Genomic DNA, 23,693 nt, shown 5'->3' with positions numbered 1-23,693 from the left:
TACGGCATGACTAATGTAAGAAAGCTAACCACCAGTATCTAGGCTATCTCAGCTTCTTCCTGCTCTATTTTGGTGTTCTTAAAGCTGTCCAAGTCCTTTGCATGAATGTAATAAATGAACGCACATCCAGAGTGTTGCTACTGGTGTTGTGTGCAAGCACAGCAATCATCTGTCCAAGAAGTCACCTTACTGGGGGTTCTAAGTGGCCTGAGATTGTGGTACAATGAGTACAAATGCTCTAGAAAAAAAAAGCCTGAATCGGATCTAGAGAAACAAGGGACAGTTATGCAGACTGACCAACAAGTGGTATCGGTGATGATGCTTTATGCAAGACCATGAAAAACCACCGAATTATAGGTACTCTCTGTCTTAACAGCTTTTGGGGAGCAAGGAAGCAGTTAGGTTAGTGGACTGGAGTTAGGTTATGTGATCCTTCAAGGGTTAGATCAAGGAAATAGGGAGTGACGTATAAGAAAGAGGACGTCTTTCAGGAGAGCCCAAGGAAGGAGCTCCAACCAGGAGGATGATGCAGCCACTGGAAGGAAAGCAGCTGCCAGCAGGCAGGCACCAGGGCCAATGCCTTCCTCTTGTTTCCTTTGAATACTTTGCTGGTTTTGTTTTTGAGCAGGTTTGAAATTTTTTAATGAATTTCCTGCAACTGAAGAAGACATTAAAGTGGGGCCTAGCTACAACCATAAACCTCGCATCAGAACGTAGAGATTTAAAACCAACCAAAAAAGAACCCTCATTACTTTGCTACAATCTTTGGAGTAGTATAAAAATGAGGTGGTGTGGGGGGTAACAAAGAGCAAAGCGATGATTCTTAAACGAGTTTCCATCCCCGCTAGGCAGGTATTATATCGGAGCCCTTGCTGATTAACGCTGGGGCTCTCTGAGCACAAACTCTGTCAAAGGGAACAGATCCTGCCTTAATGCAAACACTATTTCTAACACCACTTCTCTAGTACAGCAAGCATGCTTTTATTTAACCATTGCAAGCGAACAACTCTTACATATCGAAGAGTTAAACGCAACGTACTGTTAACTACACGCGATCCAGCTCATCCACGTGTCCATACGTTGTCGAGACGCTCCCACCCTACCCGCATCAAAGATGGCGCCCGCCATGTTATTCCACCCGCGGGCCTGCCCGCACCCAAGATGTCCGCCGAGGCGTCTCCGGCGCCCTAACCTCGCCATCATCCTTCCGGCATCCGCGGAAGAGGCGACGCTCTAGCAGGTGTGGCTCGGTGGTGGGCGCCGGAAGGTCCGCCTCTGCCGCCGCCGCGTTCTCTATGGCCGCCGCGCGCCGCCTCCAATGGCAGGCCGGGCCCCGCCCCGCCCTGATCAGCTGAGGGTGGCAATGTCTGTTGACAGGAGCCGCCTCGGCCGCGGGACTGGGCGTAAGGGCCGGGCCGAGGGGAGGGGGCGCCGCGCCCGAAGGGGCGGGTGGAAGCGGCGGGGGGGGCCGCGGTGCCCCCTGCCTACCGCTCAGCGTCGAGGGAGCGTGAGCCCGCGGGGGGCGGAGGGCGGAAAGTTGGGGAGAGAAGTGAGCGGGGGGAAGGAGGCCGCCCGGCCCGATTCACAGCAGGCGGGGAGCGGCCCTGCGGGGTGGGGGCGGCGGGGAGCAGAGGGGGTGGGCTGGTGGCGGGGGGCCGGAGGGCGAGGAGAGGAGAGGCGAGGAGAGGCTCTGCCTCTCCAACAAAAGGAAGCGGGCAGGGCCGGGAGCCCCGGGGGGCAGAGGGGCGGCGACGCGCGGGGCTCGGGCCGGCCTGCCGGGGGGAGCGGGAGCCGGCTCCCAACGGGCCCCTCGGCGCCGTGCGATGCGGGTTTCGGGTTCGCTTTGTTTCTTTTCGTCAGATGTGAAGGCAAATGGAGCGCTCGGAAGGAGGCGAGCAGAGCGGGCGGCGGCAGCAGCCTTGGGGGAGGCTGACCCGGCTGGGTGCTGAGGAGGCAGAGCCGCACGTCCTGCTGCTGAAGAGAGAGTGGACCATTGGCAGGAAGAAAGGTGGGACGGGCTGCGCCGTGCGGGACGGCGGCGGGCCCGGGTCTGGCCTCACAGCCTGCGGAGGTGGGCTGCAAGAACCGGGCCTGGGCTTTTCAGCTGCTGGAGGCGCTGCCTGGCGGCCCCTCGTGCCCCCGAGCTGTGTGAAGAGACCTGTGCTCCTTTTCACCAGCTTGTGGCGTGGGAGCGCTTACACGTGAATGTACCTTTGGGGTCACCTGAGGCAGCTTGTGCAAAGAAGAAAAAATGACAGTTGATTCAGAGAGTGTCCACGGTAGTCCTGTTTATGTTCCCTTTGCGTTTTTGGAGGTCACTGTAGAGGCTTTCACTGAATAGAGTGAAATACTGGTACGCTGCTTGGTACGTTTTGGCCTTTGTACTTCTGTGGGCTTCTGTGTCGCAGGGCTTTAAGGTAGAGGAATTGTACTCTCGTTTATCAACTACTGGTCCCCAGTACTTCCTATTCTGGTGTTACACTGGTGTGAAAAAGGGCTGGGTGCTCTGTGACAAAGGCCTTCAAAATTTGGATTGAGTGCATCTCGGATTTGTGTGAATTTATACTGTTCCGAAGTGGACAAGTTGTGGTTTGGTTTTCATTTGTAAAGGTTGAAATTAGGGAAAGAAAGGGAACTACAACAGCTTGAAGTGGTTGAAAGAAACCTGTCTTGGTACGTGGGGCTACTGCACAGTATTTATACATCACGTAGATGGACTATGTTTCTGCTTATATGCCAGCAGGATTTTTGAACTATTGCAGATGTACATGAGTCAGTTTGTTGTGCATTTATAGACATGCAGAATGTTGAGCTGTCTGTGTAATGTGTATTTTTAAACATGCTGGAAAATCTGCTTTCTTTTTAAGGTTGTGACTTATCTTTCCCTGGCAACAAGCTGGTGTCTGGAGATCACTGTAAAATCATAGTGGATGAAGAGTCTGGTCAAGTGTCATTGGAAGATACAAGGTTAGTTCTCCTTTGAACTTCTGCTACTATCTTTTCTTTAGGCCGTGAAGTAAAATCTTGTGCATTGCTCAAGGCATTTATAACAAATCCTTTTCCTTCATTTTTCTTCCTCTCTTTTTGCAGCTGTGGAGTGGTTGTTTTTCTTGTTTGTTTGTTTTTTGCACTTTCCCAGTATTTTTTTTCCTCTTCAAAGGAACCCATGGAAAATACTGATGGTGTAATAGTTCTTTGGGATATTTCTTTGGGCTTCTGAGAGAAAGCAAGATGGCTTGTTGGAGTTTTGTTTAACTAGAATAATTATTCCCATGCGTATCGAGGGTTTGGGAACTAAGAGATAAAGAGATAAGCACATACCTCACTGGAACTACTGTCAAGAAGCTAAGCTAATTTTGTGAAACAACTTTTGGCGTGTGAAGTTCATTATGTACTTCTTCATATACTGAAGGCCAGTGAACTTGGCATGTTAGCCTTGTTATTTCCTGTAGAGTTTTAAGGTTACTGTGGGAGTACAAATAGCACTGCAGGGTTTGTGGGTGGCTTTCATTGGATTTTATCTTGTTTTCTTTGTGAAATCTGAGATAGGAATTTGAATAGAAGGAGATTTCTTAGGAGAAGGTTGTAACCCCCTTCACATTTTCATCTGCTTCATTTTTGACAGGATTTTTTTGTCTGAGCTTGCAGAAGGCTTCTGGTTTGTTGCATTTCAAGAAATCCGTGACATTTTTAAATGTTTCTGTAAACCACATTCTTTTTCTGCTCCACTGTTGCAGTCAATAAAGAAACAAACAATTCTTTTTTTTTTGCCAGCTCCCCTCTTTCTTCATGTCTAGAAAGCACTACACCCAAAGATGAATACAGTTCAATGTATATTGATGAATATACGTGACGATGAAATTGAATGTGAAAAGTTTTATGTGCCATGCTGAATCTGCTGTTTCTTTTTCAAATGTCCTAGGCTGCAGTTAGATCTCTTGTTCTGGTAGCTCAGGTTAGTGTTGTGTACTTCCTAGGGCTTTGAGAATATTCTAGAAAAGCCGTTAGTTGAACAGTGGGCGCATCTTGTGGGACGCTGTTGGCAGAATCTGTGAGATATAGTTGACAGCTTTCCTTCAGCAAAATTTCTGTTGCTTTGTTAATTAGTGGCTGTGCCAAATTTTCCTCCAGTCAAACAGAACATCATGGAATTACTGATGTTGGAAGCTACCTCGGGAGGTCACCTGTTTCCAACTCAGTGGAAGAAGGGCCATCATTCTGTTTGAACTGGGGTGTTTAGGTTTTCTCTTGTCTTTTAAGCACGGAAATCCTGTAGCATCTCATGGCCCTTATTCTGAACCTTAATTATACCTGTAGTGGCTGTTTTTTTTTTTCTTGTCTTGTTTGGCTCTACGTAAAGAGCCTGACTCCATAGTCTTGGTATCTTTCTTGTAGGTACTGGATGATTGCTGTTTGGTCTTGTGGTGCCCAAGCCACCTTTTCTCTGGAAAAATAAGTCCAATTCCTGTACCCCTTTAGCCCATTGGTCTTGTGCTCCAGCCCTCTGGCCACTTCGGTGGCTCTCTGCTGGACTTTCTCCAGTTTATCATCACCATTGTTGTCCTGGTGTTCCAAAAAGTAGATGAAATATTGTAGATGTGGGCAAGTGATTTCTAAGCAAAGACTAATCACTTCACTTGATCTTCTGACTACACCCTTTTTAATATAGCCAAATATGCTGTAGGCCTTCCTCACTGCCAAGGCACGCTGCTGACTTATGCCTAGGCATAAATCCAAAGTGTATGAGCTTACGTTTAGGCATGAAGTTCACCAAGATCCCTTGCAGATCTGTCCCCAGCCTTTACTGTTGCAGGTGATTGTTCCATCCCAGCTGCAGAGTGCTGGGTTTGACCTTATCATGGTATTCCCATCGGTCTACCTGGGTCCCTCTCAAGAGCCCAACTCTCACATGTACTAAATATTAAATATAGCCCCTACTTTGGTGTTACCTGCAAGCTTGGTAAAAGTTTAGTTCCCTCTCCCCATCTAGGCTGTAAGTAGAGGTAGTAGGTTGTCTGAAGGATAGGTGTCTGAATCCATCCCCGATGGCTTGTGGCTGTTGGGAAACTGTGTACTCCAAGAAGCTGCAGGATGAAGTGCCAACCTTTAGGGAGAAAAATCCTGAGACTTCTAGGGAATGGTTATAAATGTCATTATCCAATATTAAGCCACACATCGAGACATTTCAAGCAACAGGTCAGGAATGTTTGCTGGTCATGGTAGTTTTAGGGGCAGCTGTAAATCTGTGTTTGGAAAACCACCAGTTGTTTCAAGTGCATGCAGCTGGTAGAGTTAATTTATACCAATGTGGTGATAATAAAATCCGAAGAAATTGTGAATGATGCAGAAACTTTCCTACTTTTCCTTCTTTGCCTCTCTTCCTGGGGTGGAAAAAAAAAAAAGCAATAACAAAAAAAAAAAGAACTCGCTAAGCCAAATTAAACTTAATTTTTCACGTGATGCATTCTTGAAAAGGTGGGACTTGTTAAGCTGATGTCATAGACGGGCTCCATCAGTACATGGAGTACCAATGTTAGCTGCTTATGCATGTTATGTTTGTATGTAGCTGACAAAAAAGAATTGGGGTCATTCAAGTGTTCTGCTTGCCTGTGTGTTGCTGTGAAGTGTAGTTACCTCTTGCTGAATTAGTTAGTGTGTCTGTTTGCAGAAGACTCCACTCCTCTGACTCTTCCAACTTTTGCAGTGAGTAATAGCTGAGCTCTAAAAAATCAAGCAGGCTGAAAGAAGAGTTCTGAATGTTTGAGTTGGCAATACTGATGCCCAGAGTCCCAGAAAAATCTGCAACATCAGCTTTTTTCTGCTGTTAAGTGGAAAATAGTTTGGAAACATTGCTGTGGTCAAGCTCGGATTTTTCTGGTGAGAAGGAATGCATTGAAGGAGGCAGCTAGCATGGGATACTTGGACTGAGTGGACTTTGTTTTTGTATTGTAGCTAAATCAAAGAATATCATCAAATACATGTAGATGGTCAACGTTGTTATTTACCACCATGGTAGCGTGATGAGTTTACACATCTATTTTTGAAAGAATTACCATAAATTTGCAGATGAGAGCAAATGTGTAGAGGATTTGAAATTATTGAGTAAACAGAACCAGCAGTAATGTAACAAAACCCAATAATTAGCAAATAGTACAATAAGATATCCATGGATTTGGGCCCCCTCCCCCTTTTTTTGTGTCTGTGTTTCTGTTTTGTTTTCCAAGCCATGTCTGACAGAAAGACAAACTGACGTGACAGAGCTGAGGCAGATGCTGGTCTGCCATCAGTAAAAGCAACTGTAAGATTCTTCATTTTCAAATAGAAATTTGAAAAGCAGCTGTGGTAACTTGTAAGGATTTCTTTCGTCTTCCGGGTAATTTTTTTGAAGGATTCTGGTTAAATATTAAAAGATTTTTTTTTCAGAGCAGGAGAGATGTTCTCAAGTGACAGACTAGCAGGTGTCCCCTTCCTGTGAGTAAGGAGGAGATTGATCTCCATTGCACAGTGCTGCCCTCTCTGCTACTGGGTTCTGCTTACCCTGCAGTCAGGCTGTTTTGGTGGCTGTTAGCAGTATGAAAGCTTATTAAAGCTCAAAGTGCATCTCAGTTTATAGTGTGTTGAAGATACTATGCGCTTGCACAACTTGTAAATCTGTTAACCCGTATGTTTTACCATGAATTACATTTCTGTTTCCTGGATGGACACTAGTAATCACTAGAAGGTAACAGGCTGGCATTTTTCTGGGAAGATTTTTCTAAGGAATGCCTTACAAAACACAGATCATTAATCTACTTTGAAGGTCAGCATCTTCTAAGTGAAATGTGGTTGTTTGTATCAATTCTGTACTGTTGCTGGGTTTGGGAGGTGAAGGTAACGTATGGCTATGGATGGGGCTGCAGAGCCAACAGCTGGGCTGGAGCTGAGCCTGCACCTGACTTTTATTTCTTCCCGTGTTCAGAGAAGTGGCAATGGGACCTTTTGTGACATTGTTTCACAACTCAGGCAATTTACACCTGATAGTAAAGTTTTGTTCTCCACATCGAAGGTAATGCAGCTAGTTAATATCAGTTCAGTGTCAAGTGAACCTTCGTCTGTGGGGTACATTTTAAACATTATTTATCTTATGAGGAGCTTGCTATGGTCTAAAACATCAGAGGAACGTGCAACTGCCATTATTTATCATGTGTGTCTCGTTCAAAAAAACCACAGCATTAATGTAGTGTCACTGTATCTGTTAGATGTCTCATGCTGCAGTACTGAAACTAGGAAGGCTAAGTGGAGGAATAACAATCATCTGGGGTGATTTTTTTTCCTTTAATTATTGACTGAGATGAAACTCCTTCAGTTTGTTCATGTATTTAAGAAGAGCTTTATTTTCCCCTTCTTTATAAATTGTATCTGTTTTTACTTACTTCGTGTCCATGGATGCCACCTAACTCCTTACTGAGCTCTCCTTGGAGTCAGCATAGCTGCAGGACTGAGGAGACTTGGATATCTGTAGTCACTGTGGATGGGGCAGCTGTTTCTGCAGCTTCTGTTAGCAGACCAGAAATGAGTGGTTTCTGATGCACAGTGCTGATAAACTTTTTTCCAGGAATGCCACGCTTGGCTTATTGTCCCTCATAGCCATCTTTTTAATATCACTGGTATCAGTGTTAAGTTAAAAATGGGTATCGTTTCTGGCAGGATGACTAGAATTCTTTCTTCCTCTTAATTGCTGAACTTCTGGTGCATTTAACTTTCAGTGACGTTCCCATTCTGCTGCCTTTTTGGTTCTCATCTCTTGCAGGCTAGTCAGCATCTATATTCCTAAGGTGAAAAGGCAAGCTCTAATTTCTTTACTTGTAAAAGAAGCCTGAAGATTCGTTAGTGGAGCAATGATTGATGTGACCCAAAGTTTTTTCCTTGTTGGTGCTTAAAGTTGCTTTTTAATGTGTGTTGGATTAGTTGTCTGTGTAGGTAGTGAAAGCTGTTGCAGAGGGAGAAGGAAGAAGTGATGCCTTGAACAAGACGTGCTGCTATTCAAAAAGACTTGTTTGCCCTTTTAGCTTTTTCATGTAATGCTTTCAACTTTGCGTCTGGGAAGATCAGCAGTACAAAGTGTTTTCTCTATTTGTCTTGCTAAATGACAGGAGATTTTTTCTGGTTCGAGTTTGTTTTTAAAGGAAAAACAATGAGGAGAAGGGGAGGAAAGATGCTTATGTCTAAATTACCGTTGTTCTCTAGGTAAAAGCTGGTCCTTTTGAGGAAGGCTGGAATGTGTTCTGAGAACAAGTAGTGGCTTCCAGGAGGTGGCAGCAAAGGTTTGCTGTCGTTTCTTGGAGGAGGTGCTTTGCTGAGGGGAAAAAGCATCTTCTTTTCTTTCATACTTGGTACTAGTTATGAGACAGAAATGGCAGAAATCTGAAGTTCTGGAATGCTGCAGCCCTGAAAGGGGCTTATTGCAAGGTAGCTGAAATTTTTCAGTATTTGGATAATGACTGAATTATTAAAAGCTAAGAGCTTGCCTATTGAACAGCACCCACAGTGAAAGAACAAAGGTGAATTAATATGGCAGTGCTCTGTATTTGCTTCTTTCCTGGTTTAATTTCTTCTGTAAGTCTTGGAGCTTTCATAAATACCAAAATAATTCTTTCCAGCTCTCCTTTAAGTTGTGCATAGCAGTTCTCTCACCTGACTTCTTCAGTTTCAGTTGCAGATGGCCTATGTAGCCTTGAAATTTTTCATTATTTGAAGCAAAAAAGGAAGCAAAACGAACACCAGCCATGGATCCCTTATTGTGCAGAAGTTCCTTTGTGCCAAAATGTTTTAGAAGACTCCCATTGTTAATTGGAAGACAATTTCTTGAATAGGAATCCTACTGTCCTTTCTTCTTTCATATTTAAAAGACGGAGACTTTTCTGTAGTAACAATCATTGAATTATTTTGAGGCAGTGGCCAGGTGTCGTGTTTCTGTGAAGGCCACGTCTTTAGTAGGAGCTGCAAACGAGCTTTGAAGTACAAACAGTCCTGCTCTTCTCTCTTTGAAACAGGTTTTCTCTTTTCTTTGGTTTGTTTCTGAACATTTTTCTTTATCCTTGCTTAAAATGTCTTGGAGAGCCAACAGCTTCCTTCATTAAAAGTATCTTGAATTTTCTTTTCCTTCTCCCAGATAATCATGGAACCATTTACATTGTTATCTTTTTCTTTATAGCACTAATGGAACAGTAATTAATAAACTGAAAGTGGTTAAGAAGCAGACGTACCCTTTACAAACTGGAGATGTGATCTATGTTGTTTACAGAAAAAATGAGCCAGAGAACAGTAAGTAAAGGATGATTTTTTTAATTGTGCAGTCTTTTTGTACGTCAGTACAATCAAATCAGGGTTACTTCATTTTAAGGCAAATAATTTGTTGATATGTAGAAACGAGATTCTATGGACTGGGTTGTGGATGTGCCAGTTTTTACAAGGACAGGTCTGACAGCTGTCCCATCGAAGCCTGCCTGTGAGCAGCTTTGGAAGAAACAGTGCTTGCAGTGATAACTGATAAGGTCCTGGTCACACACCCAGCACTCATTTCAGAGCTCCAAATTCTCAAGGTCATTAGCACTACTTTGTATATCACATTTAAGCAGTTTTTGGCATGAGAAGGGGATCAGGGAGTTGCTGCCTAAGTTGAGTTTGATGTTTTATGGTTTTGTTCTTTTAAAAATGTGGGGCAAGCTGGGAATGGGAAAAGATCCTGTAGTATAAGTAAAATCAGTAAACCTGAAAAGGTATTTGTGTACCCTTGGAGTAAAATCATCCCTCACATGCCTGTAGTGCTTTTTAGGAATCACTTACAAGCTCCCCTATATACATTTACAATGTGATGTTTGATGGAAAAATAAAAGAGCATACTTACAGTTTTCATCCATCGATACATGTATTAACTGTCCATAAAAGAGTATGTGTGCATCTCCTTTTAGGAAGTTGCTGTTAATTTATGTGCAGACAGATCAGGCTGATTTATGCTGTCTGATGTGAAAGTTACAAGAAGCAGCAGTATGCTTTATCTGTCCATCTGTTTGGCTTGTTTATCTCATAAATCCTCTTTAAGATGGCACTGTTTGTGGTTAGAACTCGTTTATATGAATTTTTCAGGTACTTTATAATGAATTGAAGAACAGATATCTTTTCTTATTAACAAGGTTTTGAATTACAGAAGCATTCAGTTTGGCTCTTTCAGCTTCTCCATCTTCAAAGACAGAAAGGAAATACAGAATTGACATTCTGGCTGGTCTGAGTGCTTCTGAAGGAGTTTAGACTAACTTTACCAGAACAGGGGCTTCTGTCCTTTTTGAATTTGATTCTAGTTTGGGTAAAAAGTAGCAAGGTGGGGGATCTGTCAGAATGTTTTAGTCTGAAGTGGTTGGTGAAAAAGGGAATATTATTCAGTTGTTTTGTATTAATAGATACTAAATTAGTTTCTGGATGTAACTTGGAGCATGCAATAAATCTGCATGTTTTGGAGTTTGTTTCTTGCAAAGAAATCTAAAATTGAATGAAGAATTGGAGAGGTGAGCTCAGGAATAATAACCTTCAAGTAACTTTAACTGAAGTATCTGGGAAAAAAAAAACAACTTAGTTTGCTATGATTCATAGCAGATTTTACATGTTAGAAATGATTGAGCCTCTGCTTCCATGGCTGGCACAAGTTAAACCTCACACAAAGGCCTCTTTGCCTGGTTTCCTGAGAAGAAAAGATCTTGCTGTGTTGTTCCTAATTGCCTCCTAAGTAGGAGTATTATCGTTGTACGGTGGAGGTGGTCCCTCGTTGGCCTGTTGTGTTGTCAGACACTCTGGGGAAGCATCTGCCAGGCAGTAGAACTTGTTTGTGTGAGATTTAAGTGAGTTGGTTTTTATTTAAAAATTCTGTTTAATATTTTTTCCTCTTTTTCAGACGTTGCTTATCTTTATGAATCCTTAAACGCAAAACATGATGCAACTCAAGAACCAGTAGGTAAGGAAGTAATTGGAGATTTGAGAAGAGTAGCTAAGCTCCAATGACTAACAGTGCTTTTTTTTAGAGTCTGAGCCCTTGAAATTCTGAAGCCATCGTGTGAAAACTGTCACACAAGTTCTTTTTCTTTCCCTTTTTCCCCCCTCTCTCTAGCTGTAGAAGCTAATGTAGAAAACCAATGCCATGTGACCAAAGATACCTCAAGTACAGGAAGAAGTAATGATGAGAACCAAATTACCTCATCACCATCAGCTACTCAGTCTTGCTATGAGGAACCACAGCCATCTACTTCTACATCTAACCTCTTTAATGCTTCTTCTACCTCTCTTATTGAGTCTGCATCTCTTGAACAGGATAATCCTTCTACATCTGGTAAGAATTATATCAATATTTAGAGTGCTTCTGATCTGTTATAATGATCAATATTGTTTAAATCCTTTCCGTGGCATCTTTGTCAGAAAGCACTGATATGAGTAACAGTGTTAGGAATAAATGCTCTGCGCTTTGAAGGGGATTTTAAGTACGGTTCCATAACTGAAGGCCTTTTTTTCCAGGTCCTCTGCATGGAGTGTAACGATACATGCAGTCCTTGTTCCTTGGCATCCTTTTTTCCTGTACAGATGTTTGAATTGATGTATGTGCATAATTGGGGTCTGAGTGACTTCTGTTTTTGCATGTCTATGCAGCTGCGTTCACTTCACTGTTTTTATTTTGCAGGATCACAATCCTCACTCTTCACTCCTGTGCCTGCTTTGCCCATCTTAGAATCCGTGTGTCTAAGAGCACTTCATGATGAACATGAAAAGCTGGATGTGAATGCTGAAACTTCTGCAATCACTTCAGAAATCAGTGACAAAGAAAATGCAGAATTGGGTTCTCAGAGGACAGAGGAGGAAGAAGTTTTGGAACCTGCTAAAAAGAAACTAAAAGGAGGCTAGTATGCTGCAGTATTCTGCAACCAACTCTTTAATGTTATTATTGAAAGTTAGTTTTAAAAGTTTAAATTAGAAATTTAATGCTGTTTATTTTTCATAGAAACCCAGTGAAGTGAACAGAAACTTAAGAAAAAAAGTGCAGAGTTGTAACATGAAATAAATACAAAGGCACTCATCAGATTTAGAAGGGATTGAGAGGTTACCTGCTTTAGCATGGGGGTTGGACTCAGTGGCCTTTTGAGGTCCCTTCCAACCCCTGCAGTTCTGTGATTCTGTTAGGTTAGTGTGGGGTAGATAACTTTTTCCCCCTCATAAGTAATTCTATGTTGTAGTATTAAATAAAAGTTAAAGAAATAAACATTATTTGTCTGTCTTCCTGTGTCCAGATTCAGTCAGATCAGTGTCATCTGTCCTTTTTCAATTCCTTTTTTCTCAATTGCTTTGTTTCTGATCCAGTGAGAATGGTTACTTGATTAGCAGAAACCATTATATGAAAAGCAGGAACCTTTAGTGGCACCATTGTCGTTAAACAAGGGATTTATTTGTGTGCACCTTTTCAGTCATTTTGTAAGATTAAAAAAAAAAAGTTTCAAAATCTACATACTGTGGAGTTTTCTGTCTTTGTAGATGAAGGTGCTTGTCCAAATCTTCCAGCAGCAGCTCCAAGTGAATGTATAATTAAAATTGGCTCTGAAGATGCCAAAACATCAAATGTGAAACCAGATAAGATGGAGGAAACATTAACTTGTATTATCTGCCAAGAATTGCTGCATGACTGCGTGAGGTATGTATGACTGACAAAAACTGTGTTTAAGTGATAATAATGTAAGTTCAGTGACAAAAGTTTGAGGTGACCAGATTTGGGATATTTTACAAACCCTTAAAGTCTTTTTTAATGAGTCTTTCTTATTATCTAAGTAGATCTTACATGTTTTTTGAAGTGTTATGAATGTAAATTAAAAAGATGATGTATTTAGGGTTTACTTGTCATGTTTGTGTTTTCCAGCTTGCAACCTTGTATGCATACTTTCTGTGCTGCCTGCTACTCAGGATGGATGGAAAGGTCTTCTCTGTGTCCAACTTGTCGTTGTCCGGTAGAACGTATCTGTAAAAATCACATATTGAACAACTTGGTTGAAGCTTATCTGATTCAGCATCCAGGCAAGTTCAAGTGTGTTACAGAGCCTGATATATTTCACATGTTAACTGTATAGCTGATGTATGCACAAAGTCTGTCATCAATAACGTGTCTGTACGTTATGGATTCATAGTACTGTTTTCTCTGATGAGACTGCAAAACAAAAAAAGCAACCAAGATCTTCTCGAACTGTTATCTAAAAACAAATTTTATGGCAACAAAGATGCTGTAACTCTGTGTAAAAAGAGCAGAGTGGGAATAACAAACGTGAAGAATCTTGTGCTTTTGTCTTGAAACTTGAATTTGGTTTTCATACAGATAAATGTCGTAATGAAGATGATGTACGTAGCATGGATGCCAGAAACAAAATTACTCAAGACATGTTGCAACCTAAAGTGCGGAGGTCTTTCTCAGATGAGGAGGGAAGTTCAGAAGATTTACTGGAATTGTCAGATGTAGATAGTGAGTCTTCAGATATCAGGTAGGTCCGTTTAACTCGTGTACTGAATTGAATTTGCTTATGCTTGAGTGCCCAAACGTACAAACTGGTTTCAAAAACATTGAGAGCATTGTTATTGCTGATGTTGTCTCCACGATCACTTCCAGAATGAGTCTTTCTTCTGTTTTGAGGAAAGTTCATTTTTCCCATTAAATATCTCTGCAATTCTACTGGCCATCTTTAAGCAGTCAACAAAAAATATGTTAAGTTGGAACTCCTTGAAGCCCAGCAAGATTCAGTTTATGACTACCAACTTCCTCCTGAATAGTACGACAGCATCTCGCGATGTGTGAAAATACCTTCTGTGGCTGTTACTTTATAGAAGACTGATTTCTGCATAAGGTTTTGTTATGAGAAATAGCATTCTATGACCATTTAATTATAGCTGTAATTAATGTCTGGGATCCTGCTTTCACTAGGTGTGTGCTACCGAAGCAGCTGATGCTTGACCAAGGGATTACTAGCCACCAGAATAGCTCTTCTTTTTCAACAGCAAGCATTTTTTGCTTTATGTTTAGAGGAGAAAAGAAAAAGTCTTCCAGTAGATAATTATTCCAGCTTTGTTAATCTTGCTTCCATGCACACCACTGTTCTCTTTTGGAAGCTATTGGGAATCCTTTCTTTTGCAGTACTCTTTGTTACAGCTACAGCATTCTTCACAGCCATGACATACTGAATTATGTGGACTTCCATATGTTACTGGATGAAGAAATTCTAGATTAGAACTTAGAGGGTAAAATCAACCCGCAGTCTAGCATAGCAATGAGTTGTATTTGCATTTAGGTATGAGATTTTTTTAAAATATTTTATTTTTTCAGTCAGCCATACATAGTATGCAGGCAGTGCCCAGGGTATCGAAGGCACTCTGTTGCAGCTCTGCCTGGCACGGGCCAGGAGACAGAAGCAGGAGGAATGCAAGCACTGGGAGATGCCCCCTCCACATCTGCCAACTTTCCTGCAGGTCAGTGTCATGAAGTCTTGTTAGCAGCGTGCAGATAATAGGTGTATGAGCTACAGGCCTTGTAAAGCTCATTCTCATAGTACTCTATCACCTCTTCACACAGATATCTTTGCAAGAAAATTAAATTTGAGCATTGTTTTAGTGTGGTCATCCAAAATAGACATCTGATGGTTGATAGTTCATAAACTCTTTTGTGTATTTGAATATTTTTGCACACCTATGTAGTTTAGAAGTCTTCTATGCTTTTTTAAAGAATCTTTGTGGGGAAATATATGTATTTTTATAGATCTATATAAACAAGCAAGCTACATGTATGTGTATGTATATTTGTATAGCTTGCTTGTTACTTTCAGATTTTTGTCTGTTGTTTGCTAGGATTCCAGTCCATTTTGTAATTCTTTGCGTTGTTCAGCCTTACATTTTTCTTATTTTTTCTCACCTACCTAGCTGTTCAGGAGTATGTGTGTCCTGCTCAAGGAAGTCATGTAATATGCACCTGCTGCTTTCAGCCAATGCCTGACCGAAGAGCAGAGCGTGAACAGAATCCTCATGTTGCTCCTCAGCAATGTACGTGAGCAGTTCTGCAGCCAAACTTAAGAAAACAATTGAAAAATAAGTTGCTCTTTGTTTTAGTGAAAATTAAGTTTATTTCGAAGAGTGATTTTATTTGAAATTCTTTCTTTGGAGTCTTCTTGTCAAATCATGAAACAGTCTTCCTTTGTAAAATGTATTTATTCATCCTCTTTTTTGAATAAGAAAGCTGTGCTTTTTTAACAAAGTTTACCAGGACTCTAGTGCTGTAAAAATGACAGACTGTTGAGATTTGTTGTGTGCAATCCTGACGGGTTTTCTTTGCTATTTTCAGGTACTGTTTGTCTGCAGCCCTTCTGTCACTTATACTGGGGCTGCACTCGGATGGCGTGTTTTGGCTGTTTGGCACCATTCTGTGGTATTTTGGAACAATATGTTTTTTACCAGTCTGCTCTCTTTGCCATAATGTGTCTACCTTAAACTTTGAGTAATTTATGAAATGCAATAGACTGCCACAGTTATGCCAAAGGAAACAGAGGCTGTGTCCTCACACTACAAACAGAAACGATTCTTGAATGTGCATGTCTTAGATTTGAGTGGAAAACAGCACTTGCTGAGCATAGTGCTTCCCAGCATAAAAAAAATGTGGTATATTTCAAGCTAGCAGGAGAATCATGCATGTCTTTGCAAGAGCATTGAATGTCTGATGTTAGCTGGTTAGAAAAGAAGCTTTCTCTCTCAAATTTCTGGTCTCCCAAAGCTCGAGGTTTTTGATGCTTTGAAAAATAAGAATAGTTGAAAGGACTTGACTGTAGAATATGCTTTAATAACACTGTTAATTAGTGCAGATCAGTAGCACTGTTTGAACTGACGGTGAAATTGTAAGATCTTAATGTCTTGTCTTCGATTGCAACTAGAAATTATGTATTGCACATGTATGTTCAGCATGTGTTGAACTCAGCCACGTGCTTGGTGCTTGCAGGAGCCTGTGTGTGTTATTTCAGGAAACAAAAGAGCCTTCAGAATGTATGTGAGGGCCAAAGGGTTTGGGAAGAAATAATAATTCTTTTCTTCTTCTATTAGAAATAAACCTTGGTGACAAGTGTTTAGATGGAGTCCTAAATAACAACCACTATGAGTCAGATATCCTAAAGGTATTTTTTCAGATGTTTATTATGTTACGTAATAATAAATCTGTGTTGTTTAAGATTTACTCATGAAATGATAGTGATATTTAATTGCTCAAACATATATGTCTGGCAGCTGCCAAGAAGGCCACAGTTATGGCAACAATTTATGAATTTGGGTTTAAGTGACCATAGAATTCATGTATGTTTGATTGCTAAATCAAAGAATTTTCCTTGTACAAAGTATTTGTTAGGGAGCCCAGTATCTGCAGTCTGAACTGCAACATCTGAAATGTTAATTAGAGAAAAATAATTCACTAGCATATAACAGGAAAACAAATGTTTTTGGTTTTTTTTTTTTTTTTTTTTTTTTTTTTAATGGTAGACAAATTAAGCTTAAACTGTGTTGCATAGAAATATTTCTTTCTATACCATAATAACTAGGTTATCTAAATTAGGTAGGCTGGGTGAAATCTTGCTGGTAAGTTAAGTGATAATGTGGCTGGGGGGAATCTGTAGGCATTCTTTTGGCAAAAGAAAGAATGTTCTGGATGAAGAAACTGAGCTAACAGTTTTATTGGTGATTTGAAAGCTGAAAAAAGATAATTCTTTTCTATTTTTGTTTGTAAACAGCCTCATCCCATGTTGAAAGCATAGTTAGATCTAGGGTTGGAAACATTTGAAAACTAATGGCTTGGTATCTTTTTAATGTTTGAGATTTTTCAAATGAAACAAACTCTTTTTCAGGATTACCTGGCATCCAGGGGTTTGACGTGGAAGAATATGTTAAATGAAAGTCTGTTAGCTCTTCAAAGAGGAGTTTTTATGCTGTCAGGTGCGCTTTGTTCACTTCTGTCCACCTATAACTCTGTGTGTGTGTGAGCAATCAAGAGGTTTGATGTTCTGTATGTACATAGCTTGTGATGTCATGACATCTTCGTTAAATCAGATTTCTTATTCCTTACACTGACATCTTGTGCAAACTGTACTTTTCTCCAGATTACAGAATTACTGGGAACACAGTGCTTTGCTACTGTTGTGGCCTCCGCAGCTTTCGAGAACTTGCCTACCAGTACAGGCAAAATATTCCTGTTGCTGAACTGCCAGGTGGGGTTCGCTTTGCACAGTACAGAGGAAGTCAGTTAAAAAGTTAATCACTTTTGGGTCTTCTATATGAAGCCTTAGGTTTAAGTGAGATATGGGTTGTGGCCTCCTGTGGCAGATTTAAGATTGGGAACAGAAACTCTTCCTGTAATCCACTTTTAAGCATTACTTTATCCATTCAGTTCTTGTTGTTGCAAGAGCTTCTACATCTTTAACTACTGAGAGTTCTGCTTTATCTCTGTGCCTAATGAGACAGCTCACCTTGTTTCTCCTCATTATTGCCTTTCTATTTAGTGTAACAGCCTGCTGGACCACTCATTTACTATGTATGTAAAACTGGGGGAGAATAACAAACTACCCAAATTAACGTTCTTTTTTCTTTTAATGGAAAGGTATCTAGACATATTCCTGGTGTCCTAAACTGTAAATTCAGTATCTGTTAAACTAAATAGTAAAGCTTCAGTTGAGAACACTGAGAAACAGTGGCGTAGTATTCTGTCACCTTATTTAATGGCTTCAGAAATAAATGTAGCTTTTCCTCTTCTCTGCAGTGACTGTCACATCACGTCCTGATTGCTACTGGGGGCGCAACTGCCGAACTCAGGTCAAAGCACATCATGCCATGTAAGTTACACCTTTTAGAAAGTGGTAGGGTTTTGGGTTTGGTTGTTTTTGCTTAAAAACAAATCCTTCAAAGTGCCAAGAATTGTGTGAGGAATACTGCTGCAGTACAAACAAAAGTGAATGAGCTTTGGGTTGTGGGTTTTTGTTGTTTAAACACAACTTGGAAATGGACCCTTTGTGCACGGCTGAAGGTACCACTAGCACTTTTAAACTGGTATTTTCTACCCCCACCTCCTCCTTATTCATATCTTTCTCAGTCTCAAGCAGCTTTTCATTTGGCCTTGTCTTAAGTGCTTCTTGAGAACACTGTGCAGATAATTAGATAATTAGCCCTTTGTTATTTCTTTTGGAACTGCGAGAAATGATTTTTAGCAAACTGCAACAAACATTAAAGGGGTAAATTGGTGGGAACAACTTGTGACAATGGAAGGAAGAAAAGTTTGGAATGTGATATTGGAAAGCTGGTGTTTGGTCATTCACAAGAATTATTCATCCAAAACAAGGTCCTTGATTTTTAAAAAAGGAAGGCCACTGGTAACTGATGCCAAGTCATTCTTGCAGAAGGAGGCATGTGTTACAACAGGTATTAAAGAATTTCAAGAATAAAACAAAAATTGGCTGCCTGCAAGTTACCTTGTTCCAGGAAGGGTAAAGAAATCCTCCTTGCTCAGGGAGTTATTCTCTAAATTCACACTGCAGTTCAAGACAGTGGAGCTGTTGCTCCTTACTGAGAAACTGCTTATAATGAATAGCAGATTCTGCAACATCTTCCTAATGCTGCAATGAACATGCACAATTAGCATTATTCCTTTAACATTTCAGATACTGTGGGTTGAACATAACCCGTCTATATGGCTCATTCAAGCAGATAATAAAAAAGAGTTATAATATTAATCCCCAGCCACATACAAATGCAGAGCTTTACCAAATACCTTTCAAAAATAATTTGGAATTTAAGTTGTAGTTTTAGTTCAAAGCTCTGCTGTTATCTGTAATTTCATGTTACGAGGCTCTCTATTTTTCCACAGGAGATTTTATTTTGAGGTGCTGGAGAGTTAACTCAGTATCAAAGCACTCACCAGTTGTCTACATTCATATTTGAGTGGATAATTTCATCTAGAATGAGAAGGGTTTTTTCCACTTGTTTTTTCAGCATTAGCTGTTCTGGAGCTTTACTCTTTGCTGCTTAACTTTTTTTAAATATCCATAGAAAAGAGGGAGAAAAGCCCTCAAAACCTGTCATATACCACTCCTAGATATTGGTCTGTTTGTTTTTTTACTGAGCTAGATTGTTTTGCTAAGTAGTTTGGTAGGCAAGGTTTCTTTCTAATCTTCCGTCTGATTCAGTAAAGAGAAAATGCACTCACCTCTTCAAGTTGTGTTTCACAACATGTGCTGGGGGACACATAACCCGAGAGGAGAAGGAACAACATGAATAGCTGGAGATTCTAGAGAAGTAGAAAGAAGTGCCTTATGCAGAATTTTGTGCAGACAGGCTTGCTATTCCCACTGAACTTGAGTAACATAGAATGAGAGAAACCTTACTTACTTTATTTCTTGAAGAGGATCATGCAGAAATGTATTGTGAGACTGGTTAGTATTAGTTCCCCTAGTGAGCTGTGTAATGCTGCTTTAATAAAAATAACTACTGTCTCTCAGGACAAAATTAATTCTCTTGATTCCTGTTTTACTTGCCTTCTGGATTTGAAGTAGGCAGAAGTACAGAGGAATGCTTTTAATAACAGGTTTTCTGCGTACATAATAGAGCTACCAATTGTTAGGCAGGAGATGCTGAAAATCCTGTTACTGGTTAGAGTTCATCTAAAATGGCTGTGGAAAGCAGCTGTGTTAGTATGTAAATGTTCTCCTTTGAACTGTCTAATATTTAAAATACCCTGTGAAAGATGACAACTCTTGTGTTGCTTGATTTCTGAGAACTTTGTTACATATTAATACTTCTTTCAATTTCAGGAAATTCAATCACATTTGTGAACAAACGCGATTCAAGAACTGAATACTTGTAGTCTGTAGTGAGGGGACAAAAGCTTGTCATACTGCTTGTACAGTTTAAGGTTTCAGGGGATCTTCTCATTTCTCCCATAGCAGGGAACCAATAACTTCTGCATCAGGTAATCTGAAATGAACTTCTGAATTTGTAGAATTTGACAACTGTAAATGAATGAGGTAGGTTGTTTTTTCCAAGAAAGACCAGCAAGCGTTGCGTTCCATTCTCATGACTTCAACGTCCCTGTGTCACTTCACTGAAGAACACAAGCAGAAATCACTCACACAGAAACCAGCCATATCTTGGGAAGGCCTAAGAATAAGGAGTGTATTTGCACTACTTGTGAAGAAACTAAGAATAATCCTTAAACTTAAAAAATAGAAATGTTTTGTATAAGTATCTGAAGATTATTTCAAGAGCCATTAATATTTAAGAAGGAAATTGTCAGTGTGTATTTGTAACTGCATTTTGCGGTGCTCTGCTATTTTGTCACTGCTCACGGCCTTTGGGCTAGAAATACATGAACCTTCACTTAAAAAAAAATCCGTCCATGAAACAACTGTTTTAGCTTAAAGCTTGTACCATATGTGCAGTGTTACGGTGGAAGTAGTACAGTTTCTTATCTTAGTTTTGTCATATTGATGGGTTTTATTCACATTAAATTACAAAAAGGAATTGCACAAAAATTTGAAAATTGCATTTAAAGTTGGGGTAATACTTGAAGCAGAACAGCCTTCTGCTAATATTACTTCTGTAGTATTTTATATCAGAAGACCAAACAGTGCTTTTGACATAGAGCAGCAGCCAGTAGGACACACTGGTTCATTTTTTGTATTTCCTTTGATATTGTATACTAAGTATGTACCTCTGCCATGCAGCTGTTCTCTAGCATGCATACACTGGTGAAAATGTAGAAAAGGCTGTAATTTAAAACAGAATATAGCAGCTTTACTGGAGAAAACAATCTTTCAGAAAGCAATTGACAGATTGTAGCAATATGGAGGCATTTCTAGCTTGGGGTAAGAATGATGAAGGGGGACGCTGGTATTGCTGTCATCAACAACATAGCTTTTATTTTCACACCTTTTGGAGAGCTTGTTCCAGAAACATCCCATGCATCACTTCAAAAAATATCCCAACACTATTCCTCCCCCCCTCCACTTCCTGCCAGTTAATATGATTTAATCTATCTCAAAGTAACTTGGTAGTCAATGTTCACAAAGCTCTACTGGGACCAATTTCTCTCTTTCATCATACGTGGGTGAAACAGAACGAGAAGAAAGCATACCACGTTACCTCTGTAGATACCACGTTGTTTTTAAGTATGCCTTATTTTGTCAGTAGGATTTATACTTCAATATTAAAGTGTACACAGCTATCTTGTGACTTAATGGAGCACAAATGATGCAGCACATCGTGTCTACTGGCGTCAGTGAGTTAAACGATTTGCAGTAACGCACACCTTCATATGAATGCTAATTAAAATTATGCATTTGTGTTTAGATTTTTATTTTTCAAATAGCTGCCGCGAGGATGGGTCTGCTGACCACGCCTGTGTGCTATTAAAGATACACTTTTGTGTGGACTTCTCTTCTTAATCTCTGGGCATTTTCTCCTGTGAGTAGGATTGAAATTGGATCTGGAATAATACTTGAAACTTTTTAACAGCATTGCGTTTCTGTCTTTTAGTATTATTAACAATGTTCTGTTGCTTCTGTATTTGTATTTTATGTTTAGATTTTTTTAAATGGTTATTGTTATCTTCTCAGGACGACCATTCCCAGCTGTTTTTATCTCATTTTTCATCTCTGGCTGTGCATGTAGCAAAATGAGTGCAGTTGTGGAGATCAAGCCTTTGCACATTATATGCAGAAATGTGCTTTGCATTCTCATTCACCACTTCCCACACCCCAGATGGGCTCTCAGCATAGACTTGTCACTGTACTAGTGTTCAAGCCTCTTGTGCTGAGTTGGGTTTTTTTGGTCAAAAATCACGTCTGCAGTACTATGTACAACCTCACTTGCACTTCAAGTTATGTTTATATAAGGATATATTATGTGACAAAAAAAAAAACACCCTGAGAAAGAAATTGAACCAATGTACTTAACATCTAAAATACCTGTGCAGTAGAGGTTCTTCAAATTCCCTTCAAACAACTTTTTGCTGTTACAGACAATTGATCTGCCTTTCTATGCATATAGGGTTGTGGTAGTGCAATGGAATGAAGGGATTCTTTTGTCACTTATATCGTACCAGGACTAGATGAGAAACTAACTTGCAGATGGGGAGGGTGAATAAATCCTGATCTTTATATGCTCTTACATAAGTAAGAGTATCTGTCATGGGTATTACATACTCTATACACTAGATCTTTTTAAATGTATGGTTACCAGATGATAGTTAATGTGATAAATGTATGAACTATGCTTGGTGTAATTGTTTAAATACTGGAAAGGTGCAGCATATTTTTTAACCTGTCTAAAGCACACCCCCACCTCCTTTATAAGAGATACTTGGAAGCTGAGCATGAAAAGTGGTAGAATAGATGCTGTGAAAGCCAGGGTGATTATGATAGGCTTTGACATAGTGGTGAATAAAGTACATAGTCTCTTTGAGAGAGTTCTTTTATAAAGAAGGTGGAGTGTAGTTCTTCCAGTTGTCTTTGGGGTTTTTTTCCTGAACTAAGAAGTTATTAATTAAAAAAACTTTAAAAAAAAAAAAAAAAATCACTGGAGTAATCTGTTATTTTTTTCTTTGTGGCATGTTCTCTCACCACAGGCATGGATGTGTCAGTTTTTCTCATGATTGGTCACGCTATCAGTCACTTGAATGTTCAAATTTTACAATGGAATCTCATCCTTGAACTTGTACTAACTAAATATAAGGTCTTTTTTTGGTCCTTCACAGAAACTCCCCCAAACTTTATTACAGATGTCTCACTGTATTGTAAAGGATCGTGAGTCTGTCTGCGGGATTTATAAATAATGCCTGTTTAAAGACAGTACCTCCATGTTTGTAAAAAGACAAGCTCACTTAGTTTTTTAATTAACTGAAACTGAAATTCCTACAGTACTGTAGAGACTGAACTGACAGCATTATGCAACACGGCTCATTTAAGAGCAGGGTACAGAAAATGTCATACTGTGTTAATCTTTATACCTTCTGCATTTTCAATGATCTCATTTGTATAAATGATAAGATTTCAAATAATATTAATAGTACTTTTTCTTAGAACTTTTTTCTCGCTGAGGAAATAGGAGTTCTCTGTACCCTCATTCTGTCTGATGCTGCAGACAACGAGGCTGTGAGTTGCACTTCAAATTGCAGCTTAGCATCCCAGGATCTTTTGTACTGCTGCTGTTCCTGCAATTGAAGCAGGATATCCATCACTGTTGTAGTCTTGTCTGAACTGCTGTTCTTAAGCCAGCTGTCATTTCTTCTTCAGTCTAAATTTAAAGAGATTAAAACTTGTGCTTCAGTAATACGAAAGTGCTATATTGTTCTGTGTGCCATCAGACAAACTGATAGGCCTTAGAACTCACAGTACTCAAAAGAGGCTTGTTTTGCACTAATATTGGTGGATTGAAACATTCTATACTCCACTGTGTCACAGAACTACCTGTAACTAAATTAGTTTGAGAAAGCTGTTGATTTATTTTTTTTAACCTAATGCTCTATCAGCTCTGTCAAAGCTCAGTCATTAACTCATTCATCTTGCAAACAAAATACATCCATTTTAGATCCATTCTTAACTTCTGGTGGAACTGTGTAGTACAGATGGCGT

General features: G+C 40.0%; 1 protein-coding gene across 1 annotated transcript; it reads left to right on the top strand.

Moving 5' to 3' along the window:
* Positions 1–1,872: 1,872 nt before the first annotated feature.
* CHFR (checkpoint with forkhead and ring finger domains) lies at positions 1,873–19,917 on the top strand (the record flags this gene model as incomplete). Its single annotated transcript, XM_079544032.1, has 17 exons — positions 1,873–2,008; positions 2,868–2,967; positions 9,194–9,303; positions 10,925–10,984; positions 11,138–11,356; positions 11,702–11,917; positions 12,547–12,703; positions 12,926–13,092; positions 13,376–13,538; positions 14,375–14,517; positions 14,965–15,084; positions 15,383–15,466; positions 16,132–16,202; positions 16,923–17,010; positions 17,175–17,282; positions 17,831–17,903; positions 19,875–19,917. The coding sequence occupies 17 exons, from the start codon at positions 1,873–1,875 to the stop codon at positions 19,915–19,917; spliced, it is 2,058 nt and encodes a 685-aa protein (XP_079400158.1).
* Positions 19,918–23,693: the final 3,776 nt, after the last annotated feature.

This window comes from Tetrao urogallus (genome assembly GCF_951394365.1).
Source record: "Tetrao urogallus genome assembly, chromosome: 17".
Taxonomy (NCBI): Eukaryota; Metazoa; Chordata; class Aves; order Galliformes; family Phasianidae; genus Tetrao; species Tetrao urogallus.
The sequence above is the reverse complement of the archived record's forward strand: the minus strand, read 5'-3'. Positions and strand labels throughout refer to the sequence as shown.